General features: G+C 39.6%; 1 protein-coding gene across 2 annotated transcripts in view; it reads left to right on the top strand.

Annotated features, from left to right (window-relative positions):
- Nucleotides 1–12,608, top strand: part of CRBN (cereblon) — a 28,752-nt gene extending 16,144 nt beyond the window's left edge. For both annotated transcript variants that reach the window (XM_083724797.1, XM_083724798.1), the window contains exons 6-11: nt 3,468–3,530; nt 4,873–4,957; nt 6,661–6,776; nt 7,415–7,479; nt 8,253–8,384; nt 9,539–12,608. In XM_083724797.1, the coding sequence (XP_083580923.1) occupies nt 3,468–3,530; nt 4,873–4,957; nt 6,661–6,776; nt 7,415–7,479; nt 8,253–8,384; nt 9,539–9,719 (642 nt within the window). In that variant the 3' untranslated portion in view covers nt 9,720–12,608. The remainder of the gene's footprint in view (nt 1–3,467; nt 3,531–4,872; nt 4,958–6,660; nt 6,777–7,414; nt 7,480–8,252; nt 8,385–9,538) is intronic.
- The last annotated feature ends 5,192 nt before the right edge of the window (nt 12,609–17,800 follow it).

A 17,800-nucleotide genomic window follows, 5' to 3' on the forward strand; every position in this document is an offset into this window, starting at 1 on the left:
ACTTGTGACAAGAACATCCTAGGAAGACTGTGCATGCTCATTTGGGCAGAAAATGAAAATTGAGGGTGGGTAAATGATGTACAGTGGAACCTCAGGTTACGTACCGTCCTCCTTATGAACACTTTGGGTAACGAGCTCCGCTAACCCGGAAGTAGTTGCTCCTGGTTGCAAACTTTGCCCCGGGAAGTCGCGCACTGGCGGCATGGCAGCAGTGGGAGGCCCCATTAGTGAAAGTGTGCCTCATGTTAATAATGTTTTCGGGTTAAGAATGGACCTCTGGAACAAATGAAGTTCGTAACCGGAGGTACCACTGTATCCTGGAAAAACAGGTGGGACCACGAGCAGGAACACACCGCACTGCAAAACTTGTTTGCAGGTTTCCCTTTTTCTAATTGTATGGAAAAAGTGTGTACTGGGGCTGGATCTAGACACATCAAAGAAGCATTTCAGTTTAAAGCATTGTTAATTTAAACAGGGAAAGCTGGTAGAGAAAAACGGGGCTCCACGTTGCCATCTGGTGGCACAATGTTATACCGCACACACAACGCATATAAATCTTTTTCTTTGCCAGTCTAGCTGAGTCCTGAGTCAGATTGGTTGATGGCTGCAAACTTTTTACTTTTAATGCGTAAGAACATAAGAAATGCTCTGATAGTTTAAGCTAAAAATGCATATAGGGCAGCACTCTGTTCTCACAGTGGCCAACCGGATGCCCAAATGTAGCCAGAGGTGCAGGTGCTTGGTGCAGAAGTCTGGGACCTGTTCATCAGAGCAGCCCCAAAACATGTCTTCTTCCCTTTCCAAGTGACTTGCCTGGAAAAAGAGGGCTTTCAATCTCTCAGAAGAAACCTGCAGGCACCTGAAGAGTACTAGATGAAGAAGAGCACAAACTAATGATGCAGCCCTGTTCAGATGGTGTTTTGGGTCAAATCTTCCAGTTGCTCAACATTATCCAAGTAAACAGGATTCACTGAGATGCTCTTGCCGTGGGGGCTATGTGCTGTGCAGTTCTTTTTCATTTGAAGATGAGCACTACCCTGTTATACCTGAATATCTTTCCTCAAACTTAACACCATAACTTTTCCTGAACTTAATGCTGATGCATGTTCAAGCCTTAGCAAGTTCCTGGCGGTTTTGTTGCCACTCTCCATAGTAAAGTACTTAATGAGAAGTAACTATTCAGTTGGGTGCAATTCAGACTAGTGAACTGAAGGGGAAATTGGTATGAAGACTTCTGATTCTTCATCAGAGGAAAGTGGATGCACTCACTTCTAGGTCCAGTTACAGTTCTAGGTTTGAATTCACTGCAACAGGTGTGAGCCATTTTATTTATTATTGGCATTTTGTGACCGCGTGGTTCTTCCATTTATCAGTAATACATCTGTTTAAACTCTCTCAAGTTCCAATTGATCTCTTTACACCTCTTATGGACACATAGTTCCTACTGCCTAGTTATTTGCCTGGCTAAGCTGCTTTCTGGAGTTCTCTATTCTGCCCTTATCTATTGCTAGCCAGGCCATTCCCAAATTTGCTTCACTCTCGGGCTCAAGCAATCACATCCTTCTTATTAAAGGAATTATTTTTTATATTAATCTTCACTTCTTTGGATACCTGCTGTGATAGCCTCTTTCAATGCAGAGCACAGGTCTGTTTATCATAAATGCAATTATTCCCACAAGCACTAGTTTAACAAAACTTTTTTTTAAAAAAAGTCTCGGAATAATCTCCCAGCACCAGACTTCTTCAGTGCTTGTGTAAAGTCACTCACATTTCCTCTCTTGGTATTAATTTGCTAGCTTTGGGGAAAGGTAGAATGTGTGGTTCATCCCCTTAGCACAAAGACTCCACATCTCACCCTCAAAATGAAACTTGCAGAAAATAGCGTTAGCTGTTTGAACCATTGCTCAGAGTAAATCTGATGTCTTTAAAAAGTCCTTAAGTGGGCGTTTATAACTATGGTCCCCAATTTTGGAGGTAACTTAAAATGACAGTTATATCTTCAAGGAATATTGTTAGCTTTCCTCTTCTCTTTTGTGATCTCTTGGATCCCTTTTACCTTTTCTTGAGGCTTAGATCCCCCCCAATTGCTGTGTTTCAGTTAATAACTGGAATGTATAGAGTTTTGCAGCTTCCTGATATATGCAGTGGCGTAGACACAGCTTCACTTAACCCAAGCCGTTTGTTTGAAGAGGTTTTCTGTGTGATTGCAGCAGCTTGGACCTCATAAATGCAAACGGACCAAGGTTGCTTTCACACTGATGAGAATGCCTTGCATTCCAAACTCATTTTGGCCTGCATCATTCACACAGTGGTGTGCTGTGAAAAACAAGAAGGAAATAGATGTGTGTTTATATCAGTTTGTATTCTGTTGTGGCTTTGTACGAAGCAACTCACGCAAAGGAAATATTCCATTTTTGCTTATTTCCCCCTACCTACCACCCATTTACAGTCCCTGAAAAGTTGTTCCAGAAGTGGGCATAGTTTGAATAATGGCTCAGAGGTTTGTAGAAGGTAGAACTGGGCAATATATCAATATATTGTTCAATACTGGTTTGAAGTCCTCTACTGTGATATCTGTTTCATAATTTTTGACCTGGCAATATATTGCGAATCATGATGCATGTATGTGTGCTCTGCAAAAATGACAATGTGGGAACAACCGTGAAGCCAGTCTATGCCTCTACATAGCTCCATCCTTATTTCAGACATTGTACATTGTGAAGTTTAGTTGGTGGTATAGCATGATGTTGAAAACCAGATATCACCCAGCCCTAGTAGGAGGATTGGCCAAAATTGCATGTCCCACCTTGCCTCACTTTAAAAAATAAAAATAAAAATCACATTTTGATATACCCATAGATTTTACTTTATTAGTTTAATCTGTAATTGATGGTGATGATGATGCCTTTAAAGAGTGAGAGTTGTGCAGGAACTTTCAGGGCTAAAAAAAACCTTCAGTGGTAAGAGGAGTAGAGGTTAACTTCAGGAACATTTTAACCCTGTTTTTACTTATGTGAGGGTACACTTTGGAACCATTGAATTGCTAGGCAGCACGATCCGCAAAGCAGTTGCAGTAGGCTATTTGGATTTTAAGTGATGTTTGCACTATTGGGGTTGGTGTGAATAAAATAAACTTAAACTGCAATATTTGGAATTATCGCAGTAGAAATATCAACCTGATGTCTCCAAATAAAAACAGTATTGGATACTATGTTTAAAGATATAAATAATGGGGATCAAGCACATTTCTATCTAATCACCAGGGTTTTCTGAGGTTCACAAGGTGTGTTTTGTACCTTGATCGTAACATAGTGAAACAAATAATTATGCTAATAGAGCATGCATTGGGGAGGGGAGATTTGCTTGATGAAATATTTATAGAAGTGTTCTCTTTCCTCTAGTAACTGAAGAATATAATTTATTACTTAGCAGTAAGGGTAAATATCTATATCTCTTTTGTCTTGCAGCGCAAATTCCACTGTGCTAGTCTGACTTCCTGGCCGTCTTGGTTGTATTCCTTATATGATGCTGTAAGTATTAATAAGGTCTTGCTCTTGGTTTTATCTCTCAATCTGGCATGTTCTTTTTGCCTCCGAGAGAACAAACCTATGTTTTAAAATGGTGGCTAACCAGTGAAATGCTACTATGTATTAGATATCTGACCTTCTGTCAGATATTGCCAAGGAAACACAATATCGCTGCCCCCACGGCCTATACCTAAACAGCATTGACAGGTTCAGCCACCTCTCGACCAGCATGCAGTCGTCTTGGTCGAGACTAACAAGAGTGGGAACCTCCAGACTGTACAAGTTCTGCAAGGGATAGATATAGTCTGCCAATACCCACTGGAATCCACCCTGCAATCAGGGATGACAAAGTGGCAGGAGCCAGGAGTTTGGTGAAGAAGAAACTGGATCATAGGCTAATTCAGCAGCAGGATTACATGGTTTTATTATGCCCTACATCTGCCACCCAACACACCTTCACCAAGGGGTGCCTGAGACTATCAACTGATAAGATTGATGATTGCTAATTGAATTGTATCCAAGGATGACTCCTTTCCATGAGTGGAATCCCCATGGTGAAATCACTGGATACCACTCATAACGTTTTAATATGTCACAGTTCCCTCAACCCTTACAGAGAGCTAATTGGTTGGCATACATATATTTAGAACAAGAAAGGTGTACTATGTGCCCATCTTGCCCATGGATAAAACAGTATGATTCAGGGGGGTCACCAAGCTTTTTGAAGTAGTGGGGACATTTTGAATTTTGAAAGAGGGCTGGGGGTGCCAAGCACAAAATGGCTGCCACAGAGAGGCATGGCAATAACGCAGAATTAATGAGACAACCATGCCTGAAAACCTTATTGTTATCATGGGAATTCAGCTATGTCCAACTTGTCCTGATTGTGGAGAAAACACACACACACACACCCAGAGAAAGAGAGAGAGAGAGAGATGCTGTTGCTATCTAACAACAGGAAGCATTCCTTGGTACCATGAAAAATACGCAAGGTAGCCATACAATTCTTATTCCATAGAAGCAGGTACCTGCACATTTTGCCCCATAACTTTATTTCTAGGAGGCCTAAATATTTTTTGGAAATGAAAGCTCAGAGATTTGGGCACCACTGTAAGACTTCAGCTGTGCCATGGCTTAACACCAAGCTGAAATTCATACAAGTGTGAATTAGACATTGATACCTGTATGGATTTCAGCTTGGTGTTAAGAAGCTGCACCTTTTTTAATGAAACTTTACTGCAAAAGAGACAGCCAGATATACTTTCTCTACTTTATTCTTCATTCTTATTTTTTTTAAAGAAAAAGGAGTTTGTATGTTTAAATTAGGTTTTTCTTCCAACACAAGGAAACCTTGATGGAAAGAGTCAAGCAGCAGCTGCACGAGTGGGATGAAAATCTTAAAGATGAATCGCTTCCATCAAATCCAATAGGTACTCTTAATAAATAACTTTTCCTTGAAAGTTGTGCTTGTTTGCTTCTCTCTGCGCTTTAACTGATATATTACATAAGTTAGAAGAAAAAGTTGCATTTGCCTAGCAAAGTAGGCTCTGATCAATGAAAGTTCATTAAGACACTACACATTTTCCAGTTCTCCATGGTGTAGGGGATTGGCCATGAATAGTGTGTATACAAGACAATAAGATTTAATTCACATCCCAGTTTAGCATTTAAAAACAACAACCTGATTTCAGTTCACAGTTATTCAGACACTGCCTAATTTGGAAAGTTTAAAGTTTAAAACTTTATGTTTTCACATGCAGGATTTTTTTTTTAAAAAATCTAACTTTTCTCTGTTTGACAGGGCATAATGGCCCTTCCTGGATGGATAAAGCCGGTCAAACCCTAGGGTTTTAGTTTGTGCTGGTCACCTTTTTACACACACACACACACACAGAGAGAGAGAGAGAGAGAGAGAGAGAGAGAGAGCACACATTTCAGAAAGCATTTACTTATCCTAGCCAATTGTTTTGTGGGAAATTTGCCTAAAAAGAGAATACAACAGAGAGGTATCCCTAGCTAAGAACCCTGCCAAATTTTGGAAAGATGTATAGATGTATAGTGGGTTCTTGGCAGTAGACACCGTTTTAGAGTTTAGATTTTGTAGGGAGAACTTCCCTTCCTGTGGTTTGGTGGGCAGCAATTTTATTTTGAAAATGGCATGCATAACAGGTGCTCCTAGAAAAGTCACCTGCTAATTTTCAAATGGAGAGACTAGGAAGTTATTATGAATAGTGAGGGGAACATCTTCAAACCCATTTTCTGTTCAGTTGACACTGGCATAGCAGAAAACCATAGAAAGTAAGTGCAAAGCTAGTTTGAGAGATGTGAATGTGTGGGCATGTGGCATAGCAGCAGCAGGACTTGAATGTTCAGCATTGTCCAAGCAGGGACTGCTGGGAGGGCTACTAAAAGAGAATGGAATAGGCACTAACTAATTTCTTCCCGATTAGAGGCTAGACGGTTCCAAAAAACAAACAAAAATACCCCTCCCTTCTCTCTCTCCACCCTGACATTTTCCTTATCTGGCTAGCTTTGGGAGAAAGATTTCACTTTTGACAAGCACATTGTTTCCCGTATTTATTTTACGAATCTCAATGCATAAAAGGCTTTGGAGATCCCTGCTTTATTTCAGAGTGCTTTGGCGAGATCCTACTTTGGTTCAGACAAATCGCAAATCTTTGGCTCAAGGTTCAGGACTTGTCTGGATCTAATGCACGCCCCTGTTCCCTCTGTACCTTTTAGAGTTGTCCGCTTTAAATAGCACATGTGTGCTTGCTTCTCAACATTGCAGATTTTTGGTGTGAAAGCCACAAAATTGTTGCTTTACAGTTTGCAGAATGCAGCCTGAGAGAGTTGCATCAAAAAAGCAGTATTGTCATCCTTTTGAATTTTTTTTTTCTTTCCAGTGCTATATGTAGTGCATTTTTTTTAAAGATCAGTCCATATGCATCTGCTAAAAAGCATGCGGCAGAAATTGCCACTTCGTTTATTCCAGTTGACCTGATGCCAAAAAAGATTGCTGGTAGATTGTGATTGATTCCTTGTAATAGTTATGCACTGATTAACTGGAAATTATAATGTGCTGTGTGTCTTATTGACCTTCTTTTAAATATATGAAATTGAATTTCTTCAGATTTTTCATACAGAGTTGCTGCTTGTCTGCCCATTGATGATGCGCTGCGAATTCAGCTGCTTAAAATTGGTAGTGCTGTTCAGCGACTACGATGTGAACTAGATATAATGAACAAAGTAAGTGTACTGAACTCCTTACAAGGTCTTGAAATTGTTCTCTTGCTTGCCTGGGAGCAAGTTCCCAGTTAAGACTTTTGAGTAGACACAAGGCTATCAATAGCTACTAGATACGATGGCTATAGGCTGCCTGCAGGATCAGATACAGCATGCTCCTGACTATAGACACTTGGACACAACAATGGTTGAGTGCTATTACACTCATGCCTTGCTTTTGAACTTCTAATTGTCATCTGGTTTGCCGCTTGTGGAAAATTGGGATGTTGAATGATGATGGCCAGAGGGACAGTCATGGATAGGGACATTGGTGGCTCTGCTCCATCACTGGGTCTAGTGTGTTTCCAATTTTGCGAGTCTTAGGTCTTTACAACTTTCAGTAAGGTTGTTGTCAACTTTATTACATTTAAAGTGTTGGTCTCTTCATTGCTGCCACAGAAAAAGAGTTTCAGGAAGCAGTTATGAAAACTTCTTAAAGGGAAAATAAGGTTCCAAGTGGCCTCCTTTTTAAGAAAAGTTACTGGATTAAATCTGCTTTGCTTGCAATTTAAAGTATTTAAACAAAATGTTTTGTGGATCTTCGTTCTGTTAGTTAAAAAGTGTTAGTTTCCCCATTTATGTTTGCTTTATTGCTTTTGTAGTGTACGTCTCTCTGCTGTAAGCATTGTCAAGACACAGAAATAACTACTAAAAATGAAATATTCAGGTGAGTTTGCAAAGGGCTTACACTGTAGAAATTGCCTTGAAATAAATACCCTCTTAGCTTCTAAACTGCATCTAAGTGGATCTCACTGATACATGTGAAAACCACTGAGAGTGCTGATGTTCTCTTATAGAAAAATTTTATTCTCCTGATGAGAAATTTTCACAGAAACATGTTAAGGCAATGAACCAATTATGTGGTTGTTGGCCAGATTGTTGAAGCAGATAACAAAATGTTTTGGGGCAGAGTGTTTCTTGAAATGCCATCCCTTGACCTCAGATAGCCTTGGCTGGTCTCCCCCTTACTAACTAACTATCATCTATCTATCTATCTATCTATCTATCTATCTATCTATCATCTATCTATCTATCTATCTATCTATCTATCTATCTATCTATTATCTATCATCTATCTATCTGTCTGTCTGTCTATCTATCTTTCTATCTTTCTATGTATTTTTATATTATTATTTCACCTATATACTACTGTATCATAAGAATATATTACAGCTGTTTACAATATAAAAACATAAAACCAAATAACAACATAATAAAAAGGTAACAATTTTTTAAAAAAACATTAAAAAGATAGACCAATTTATTTATTAAAAAAATTATAGCATTCACCTACAATTCCATGTTTCTATGATCTCCCCCCTCCCCCATGATGAATATTAATGTTATTTCAAAACAGTAATATTCCCCATGTCTAATTTCTCACCAGCCACCAGTATCTTGAGTTTTCGAAGTTGACTTTTAAAAATTTGTTTCTTGCAGTTTATCTCTTGGTGGGCCTATGGCTGCATATGTGAATCCTCATGGATTTGTGCACGAGACGCTTACTGTGTACAAAGCTTGCAACTTGAATCTGACTGGCAGGTCTTCCACAGAGCACAGCTGGTTTCCTGGGTAATAAAATGCCTCTCATTAACGCTAGTAGGTTTGGGGATTAATATGCTGTTTGAATGCTTTTGCTATTTACTGTATTGGTGTATACCTCATACATAGTGTATACCCCAAGAACTAGTAAAATAAGAGTACCTGGGAGGTGCCAAAAAAACCAAGCCCCCAGAATATTGAGCGTTGGGCAGGTGGGAGGGACAGACAGCCAAGACACCTTATTCAGGTGTGCAATATATTTCTTCCTTATCCATCACAAAGTTCCTTGTGGCTCATGCATTTCTTTTAATTTGCACTCAACATTCCTGCGTGCACATAATGATTTTTTGACAACTTCAGGGCATAGAAAACAGATATTCCTGCTGCTGTTCCGGTTCCAAATGCAAACTGGATTATTGCTTGTTTGGAAACACTCTCATAAGCATTACCCGTCAGGGAAAGGTTTCTAGCCTAAACATCTGAATACAGTGGTACCTCAGGTTACATACACTTCAGGTTACAGACTCTGCTAACCCAGAAATTGTACTTCAGGTTAAGAACTTTGCTTCAGGATGAGAACAGAAATTGTGCTCCGGCAGCGCAGCAGCAGGAGGCCCCATTAGCTAAAGTGGTGCTTCAGGTTAAGAACAGTTTCAGGTTAAGAACGGACCTCCGGAACGAATAAGTACTTAACCCGAGGTACCACTGTAACCTCTAAGCAAATCTGTTAACTCTTATTCTGGAAGCCACCCCTATAATTTTAGTTCATGCCCTTAAATTGGTTGGATTCTGCCTGGAACATGTGCAAATGATTCCTCTTGCTGAAGTACTATACAGTTGTACCTTGGTTTTTGAACAGCTTACTTCTTGAATGTTTCGGCTTCCTAACGCTGCAAACCCAGAAGTGACTGTACTGGTTTGTGAATTTATTTTTGGAAGCCAAATGTCTGGCGGGGCTTCCGCAGCTTCCAATTAGCTGCAGGCTGCATTCAGAAAGCGTGCTTTGGTTTTCGAATGTTTTGAAAGTCGGATGGACTTCCAGAACGGGTTCCATTCGACTTCCAAGGTACGACTATGGTGGCTTTGCTACTCTGAGCTCCAAGTGACAGTAAGGGCTATTGCAAGTAGTGATTTATGAGATATATCCTGCTCAAAAAGGCTAATACAATGCTGTCCACTCCTAGGTATGCATGGACTATAGCCGAGTGCAGAATCTGCGGAAGCCACATAGGCTGGAAGTTTACTTCAACAAAGAAGGATATGTCACCTCAAAAGTTCTGGGGATTGACCCGTTCTGCCCTGCTGCCAAGGATTCCAGAAACAGAGGATGAATCCGGTAAAAGATCACTGTTGCTTTGCCTGTGATCAGATAACCTTACCTTGGATGAATTAGCAGTCAGTGTCTTCATTAAAAAAAAAAAATCTGCAAAGTGCTGCATCTTATGTCTGATTATCTAAAAGGATCTGTACACCTGAGCTTTGTGCAGATAAAAGTACTGTTGCTTCCAAAGGCCCTGAAAAAATGACATTTTAAGATTTAGACTTCTGGAGGAAGACGTACCAAATGTGCAACGGAGATGAGAAAAAAAGCAGCCCCCCCCCGATTCTTTCATAAACACTGAAACAGACAGCTCAAACTTAGATTTGCCCTGTAATAATGCAAGAAGACTCATACTATCGGTGGGAAGATAAAACTGTGGAGGAGGAATGAAGACTGAGTGTAACTCAACTTGTGGATAATGAAACAGGTATAAGGTTTTGCCCACCGTTATATTTGCCTGTAGAATGTTGTGAATTTATAAGAAGCCCTGTTGTTTTTTAACTGTGTGAAATAAGCTTACAGGTATTAGTGTTTGCTTGAATAAGCCTTAAAAGAGGACAAGGCCTAAACCTCCTATAGGGGTTCATGTGATGACAGTAGGTCCCTCGTCACAAAGTGGTTGCTGGCAGGAGCCTGCTGCTAAAAGGACTATTATATGCAATTCCTTTGTTTTTTTAAAAAATCCCTATAGAATTGTTTTGTTGTATCACCTTTAGCTGACTTTGCTCCATTTGGCATGTCTGACTGATTTTTTTTTTAATTTTTAATGAAAACATAAGTTATTCATGAAAATGTTTAGGACTGCGATAAAGTGTAATTTTCTTCGTTAATATCTTCCGTCTACCATATTGCGATTGTGTATCTTTTTTACATGGCTAAGATTCTGTGGGGTCCTTGGCAGTGCCGTTTCTTTTGGCACTGGTAAGTTGCAGCTGTCTGTCAAAAGTTTGAAAGGGTGTAATTCAGTTATAACTTGCTCTTTAGAACAGGAACTAATGCTTCCCATTTGAGCAAGTTGGTTTTCAGGAGACGTGTGGGTTATTGAAATGGGGGCTAAAAACAGCAAAAAGGTGTGTGTGTTTTTGCCTTGTTTTCTTAGAATGCACTTTGGCAAGGAAAGTCTGCAGATGGCAGACTTATTTTACATATATTGGTATTCCCTACCCCTGCCCCGAGTCCATTTTTGTCACTGCACTTCTTCGGAATATATTGTTAGAGATCTCATTAAGGGTGGCTAGGTATCTTGTTGAAGTAACAGCATTGCTGATTTTATAGGAACCAATGTATTTATCTGTGGAGGGAGATAACGGCTTTAAAAAAAGCAAGCCCCCAAGTTTAGTGATCCTGCCATGGCTTCCGTCACTCTGCTGCTGAAAGCTTATTTTGCTGGCAATAAACGGCATTAGACACAGAAAGGGTGTTAGGAACTCAGTGTGCTTGATAGATAGGAACAAGCAACTCTGTAATTCAGGGTTGCTTCCTTGAAGTCGTCTACCTCTGTAGTACTATGTTTGTTTCTTTTTATTTCTCATTCCGGTCACAAATGAATGATCACCTTTATTTCGTGCTGCAGCACTGTCTCTTCGCTGAGCTGTGAAAAGCAATAGTAGCTAAAACCTCATTTTGGACAGAGTGAGATGTAGGTCGTTGTGTTAAGAGAGAGTATTCTAGCTTTTTATTTTCTCCAAAAGGAGCTTGTATAGGATTGCAATATTAAAACATTAATGTGAAAGCACAGGATTGTGATGACTGGCCTGTACTAAAATAAGTCAGGATACTAGAGAGCTTTCTCCTAAGTGGGAAAAATGTTGGAGCCTCTGTTTTGTTTTTTGTTTTTAAAGAGGCTGGAGTTTTCATTGCCATCAGTGGGATTTGCAGGTGGCAAGAATTTTGAAGGGGGGGGGGAGCCTCTGTTTTGAATGGTGGTGGGACATGACCATTTGCGAAGCTGGCATGTGGGTAAGTGGGGAGGGTGGATTTTGAACCTTTGCTAACAATAGTGTGATGGTAATATGACTTCTACATGTTAAAATCTCATCCTTCCATCTCTTATGTGATGAATGCTCACTGTAGCTGGTGCACCATTGCAAGACCTCTCTCTACATGCTGCTACCATCTCTTCACCTCCTAAGCATGATGAGATCAAGAGCAGGTCTGAGGTTCCAACACTTCTCTTATCCACCATTGTAGGAGGGGAGAACGTTTCCTCCCCCTCCTCCTCCTCCTCCTCCTCCTCCTCCTCCTCCTCCTCCTTCTTCTTCTTCTTCTTCTTCTTCTTCTTCTTCTTCTTCCTCCTCCTCCTCTTCGAACAGATCACTTTACTACCTCTTCCCCACCATCACCCCCACAATACTATAGAACAAACTTTTCTATCTCGCACAGTGTCATAGGATCAGGGAGGTCCCACGTTTTCAGTGAACCAATACTTTTGTTAAATTGCACAGAATCAACTATGCTTGTGTGCAAGCCAGCTTCCAATAAACAGAGGTTGTGTAACAGCAGTGTTTGATGAACTGATGTCAATATATTTTACTGGCTTTTGTTATGCAGTTGCCGCAGAAGAAGACAGACACAAGACGTCAGCAAGCTTAAAATTTGCCTATTTGGTGGAAATGTGTGTAAACATGGGGGGGGGGAGGTTGTTTTTTTTTTTTAAAAAAAGGGGAAAGAGTTATAGTGAGATCAACGAGAAATAAATACTCCACTAATTTCATTTAATGTTGACTTGTTTCTGCCTTCTACCCCAGTCTGTGTAATGGGTTTGATATTATCAAGCTCATAACATTTTCTAGCTTATAAACTAGTGTGATTTCAAGTAACTGCTAAAACCGTTTATTCTGGTGTTGTGCAACTGGATGTTGTACCCTCAATAGAGAATTCTTTATGTAGATTATATGCTTTCTGGTTCCAGTATAAAACCAATAATGCTTCTCTGTGTTGTCTGGGTTTTTCCTGTGCTCGTATATTGTTGGTTTTACATCAAACAACTGGAGAAAATGAAAACTCTCAGGGAGTTAAAGTCTATTATATCTTCATGTTGAAACAGATTATAAAAATGTCAGAATCAGTGTTTCCATCTGAGCACTAAATATTAGATAATTGCATTTATCAAAAACATCCCTGCTGTGCAAACCTATACATGTCTACTCAGAAATAAGCCCCACTGAATTCATTCCCAGATATGTGTGTGTGTTAGATTGCAGCCTTAGGCTTTACTCAGAGCAGACACATTGAAATTAGCATGTCATAAGTAAGATCCATTAATTTCAGTGCATCTACTCTGACCGAAATTTCGTTGAATTAACACCCTTACTGTTTAAAAGGTTTTTCTAAAATCATTATAGATCTTATTACAGATCTCACATCTTTATTTTCACACACAAATAGCTATACCAAACATTTTTTTCTTGTTACCGTTTATGTGGAAGTGCATTTCAATTTTCATGCAAAGCATTTTTAGGAGTGCTGTTTCTGTTCAGAGAACAATTCTTCGTTCATCCGGTGGTGGTTTTTGCCTGACTGTTGTTAAAACCGCTCTATGGAAGCTGCGGTAAGGAAAGCACACTGTGCTTGTAACTGCTCCTTTGTTTGCCTTTGGGAAGAATAAACTAGCAGGTAGCCGTGAGAGGTAGAAAATGAGAATCCCCAGTACAGTCAATGACCCATTTGCACAGGGGTTAGGTTCCTGGCCCATGTGTCACTGGAGTACACATAAGCCCTCTCCCCTCGCCCCATTAAGCCCCCCCCCCATTCTGTGCATGCATACACAGTCAAATGTCAGTTGGATGTGCAGAAATGGGTCATTGCCTGTACTCCCAGAACCTGTGCTGAGCGGGTCTTGCCCCCCAAGCAATGCGGAGAGCTTAAAAGCTTGTCTTGTGCCAGGTCCATTGGGTTACCCATCATGAAAAGAGCTTTTAAGCTCTCTGCCTTGCTTGGATTTCTGCTGGCCTGTAGAAGCTTAAATTTAAGCACAAGCTTAAATGTGTGTTAGATGTGATCATACTGCAGTTAAGCAGAGAAGACACACAAATATCTGATTTCCTTAAAATAAATAAATCAGAAATTAAGCAAATTTCTGCAGCGTCCTTGATTGAGCTTACTTGACAGCTGTTTCTTGGAAGTCCAAACTTGACCAGTTCTCCTACCGTCAGAGCACCACATTGCTGACATTCTTGGACTGTAAAGCATTTAAATCTAAAGTTTTCCTGCCACTTCGTGTTTCTACTGTAATTTTTAAAATTTTTATTTCCAATACTTTATAATATGCTTTTTGAATTTCATTTTTTGTTTTGAAAACACTCACTATTTGTTATTTTTCAAGGTCCTCCATAGATTTCAGCTTCTTTAAAAGGAATGTGTTTCTTATTTTAAATTCTGTGGCTGAGTTTGAAATAAGGTCTTAAGAAAAAGGAGAAATCATAAGTGAATTAACATAATCCTTAGGTTTTCTTTTTTAAAATGTTTGGAATGTCTGGGTTTTTTATGCATGTCACAAAACATTTTTTAAACAGCTCTTTGGAAGTTACAAAATAAATTTATTCAAAACATTTTCTCAACTTTGAAGATTTTGTTTTGATCAGTAGTTACATTTGTTAAATTAAGAATTTCACATTAAAGACAAACTGCTTTGAAGACCAGTGAACGTAGTTTCTTCATTCCAAGAAAATCTTATTGTGTTGTGCTAAAGATTCTTCGTAAGATCTTGAGCTGTTAAGACTTTCAAATTGTATGCTAAAATAATACTACATGGCCTATTGTATACTCCTAATCCACAACTATTTATTTAGTGCTTGATGAATATCAGTCTTTATTTCACTGGGATCTTTGCAAGGCTGCTACTTGAGACTCACTAAAAAGGAATGAAAATGACACTGTAAAGTTGCAGTAACAGAACTGTTGTCTAAAGTCTCTCTCAAAGAACATTGTTCTGGCTGGTCAACAGGCGACTTGAAAATGAGCCAGTATTGCATGCGTACGTGACTGGGGTTGTTAATGTTGCCAGTAACTGAAGATGATGAATCTAAGATTCAGTCTATAGGATCCAGAATTAGCCAAATGGAAAGTTAGTTCAGGTAAAATTAGAGGGTTGGTGTTTTTTTTTAATGCAGCTGGGCAAAATTGTTCAGACCAGTGAAGAAGTGAGCTTTTAGCACTTAGGTGCTAACTTTATTTATTGCCCCTCGAAACCCTTTGTTTTCTGGTTCATCCTTTTCTCTGGCCTCGCTACTCTCACTAAAATTTAGTTCTGAATTGAACAGCAGGTCAGGAAGCAAGACACCTGCAGAAATAATTTTTGATTTTTTTAAAAAGAGATTGGTGTATTATTAGGTGATAGTAGGGAGACATTCATGCAGGTTTCTCAGAAATACTAGCTGAATGGAGTAACAAATTGTGCATGATCTTCACACAGGTGCATTATCTTTTGGCCTTCCTTGACTTCTAGAAGTGCTAGTGGACTGGCCATCATCTTAGAGACATTTGAAAATGCAGCCTGCAGAAATCATCAATGGACTGGGCTTGTGTATGTTCATCAGCAAGAATGTGTGTAGAAATTAGTCAATGGATGATTGAAATTAACCTCTTGCGCAGATTCTTCGCTCTATAAGTAGTAAAGAATGAAAAGTATAAATGCAGAGCCATGTTCATTGTGGAAATCTAAAAACTCTGAGAAAGGTCTATAAACCTCATTAATGCAGCCTTAGAACAGGAATAATCTCATACTAGATTTATTTTCTATGCAACACAGAGCTACCACTTGTTTTCCCCCTTGATAGCAGCACCAGCATATTCACTGTCAGACGTTCAGGTTTGGAGTTAATCTGTAAGGAAAATTGCTCCCTATGCAGATTTAATCTGCTGCCTGAATTACTTTGTAATGAAATTTATGTATACCCCTTCCCTTCCCTGGCCCCTCTGATAATTACATTTACAAACCATTGTAAGATACTTGTAGTAGAAACCAGTCTGTTCCATTGACTTTCAGTTTAATGTTTTGCTGAGCCTCTCAAGCAGACAAATTGCATCTTGCCCCTTAATATGCGCATACCCTAATTAATATTGTATTAATATTGTAACAGTGTTTCCCTCACAAACATGCACAGGCCAGTTTGCTCGGAATAGAATCTTCCTGGTGATAACTACAGCTGGTTTGCGCTTCAATCAAAAAAACAAGTAAGTGGATCATTTATTTTTATATGGGAATGTAGGTCATTTTAAAGCATTTTGAATCATGGGTTGCCTTGCAGTTTATGCTGGGTTCCTGACAGACCATGCATACCGCAGACTACAGTATTTAAGGCAGAGGCCACTGACCTTTCTGGGCTCATGGGAACTTTTGCAAACTAGAATTGTCATGGGGATCATACAACACTCCTCTGCCAGCAATTAGGCTTACAAAAAGTGTTTTTGCTTCATTTCAAGCCTAATTGGTATGTGTGTATGATTTGCCTCCCTATGTGTATTCTCCAGATCACTCCCCACCCTGCAACAATGAAGAGGGTGGGTTTTTCTGGTGGAATTGGGGGTGGGGAGAGACATCTTCTATTGGAACCAATAGTAGGCTTTTTAAAAACAAACAGACAAACAAACAAACCCACCCCTAATTGAGGCAGGAGAGGGGTGATGGGGGGGCAGGAGTTATGGTAGGGAGAGGTCCCCAAAACTGCCACTCACCCACAGCAATTAGGCTCAAAAGAAGCCTAATTGTGTATCTCGGTAGGATATTTTTAGAAAGGGTAGTTAACCTCACCTTCCCAATTTGTATTTCAAAAACCATTGGCTACAATAGAACTGCCTTTTCATGCCTAATTTCAGCAGAAGTAGAGTTAACTGCGGGAGGCAGTGGAGGACAGAGGTGCCTGGCGTGCTCTGGTCCATGGGGTCACAAAGTCGGACACGACTAAACTACTAAACAACAACAGACTTAATACAGAAGTTTGAGGAGAAGGTAGCACAAGTTAGGCTTTTTAAATACAAGTCTCTAAACTTCATACTTAAGGGGCCTTGAGGAACAGACAGGTTTGGGGAAGAGTGTCAGTGTTTTGAGGGTTCTGGTTTGCTGTGCCTCTTAATTACGTTTGGCTTACATGAATGTCTCCCATTCCCATGAAATGACATGTTCACAATACATACCACAATATGTATGAAGTATACTGGGACCCATGTGCTCTGCAACTTTATCATAATTTACTGTAAGGATTGGTGCATTATTTTTTTTCAAATTCATCTTGCTAAATAAAGGCTTTGGGACATGTGTGATCATGAAACTACTGCCCTGTGACAATTCGATGTCCAAAAGTAAATGGCAGTAGGAAACATTAAAGTCTAAGACACAGAAGCCACACTTCTATCATATAAGAGAAGCACTGAGCCTGAAAAGATGTACATAGGAAAAGAAAGGAATTGCTTTGAGCAGCCTCCTTAGTTCCCTTAAACCGGGGAGTCTTGAACACTGTGCATGTCAGTAGATTGAGAAACAGCCCAGAAGAATTAACAAGGCTTTCTATAATACAAGACGTGAGACCTCCCTTCAATCTTGAAGCTTGTTGAAAAGTCAAAGAATCATTTTAAAGGTTGGCAGATGAAGGATTGGTGGCCAGGATTAAGCTTATACACCTATTAGCATTATTACCATCAAATAAATAATACAATTTTAGACACTACCAGATCTTGGGACTCGTGTAGTAAAACTGTCTTCAGCAGCAGCAGTCAATGAATATTTCCCTCCACAAAAGTCATTTAATGTGTAAATAAAAAACCCCTCTACAGTCTTCTTTGGCAATCACTCATAGCTGAATAAGATTGTCTTCCATGAATATGGTGTTAACGGTGTGTCCATAATTAACTGGAAGCCAATTCTGGATCCAGTGTATTTTGTTTGCAGCTATAAAGGTTCCTATGTACTGCCACCTAGTGGACAAATACTGCTGTCCTACCATTACCCAAACTTGCACTAAACAGAAAATTTGCAAGCTATTTCAGACTTTTGCAGCATATGATGCACGTAGGAGAGCAAAGCACAACTTAACACCACAAGGGCATTCTTAAATAGTTCAGTAAAAATACAAAATACATTTCTTACTCAGAAAATATAACCACACATAAGTAGAAGAACACAGAGCTG

Source organism: Podarcis gaigeae, assembly GCF_964106915.1.
Source record: "Podarcis gaigeae genome assembly, chromosome: 2".
Lineage (NCBI taxonomy): Eukaryota > Metazoa > Chordata > Lepidosauria > Squamata > Lacertidae > Podarcis > Podarcis gaigeae.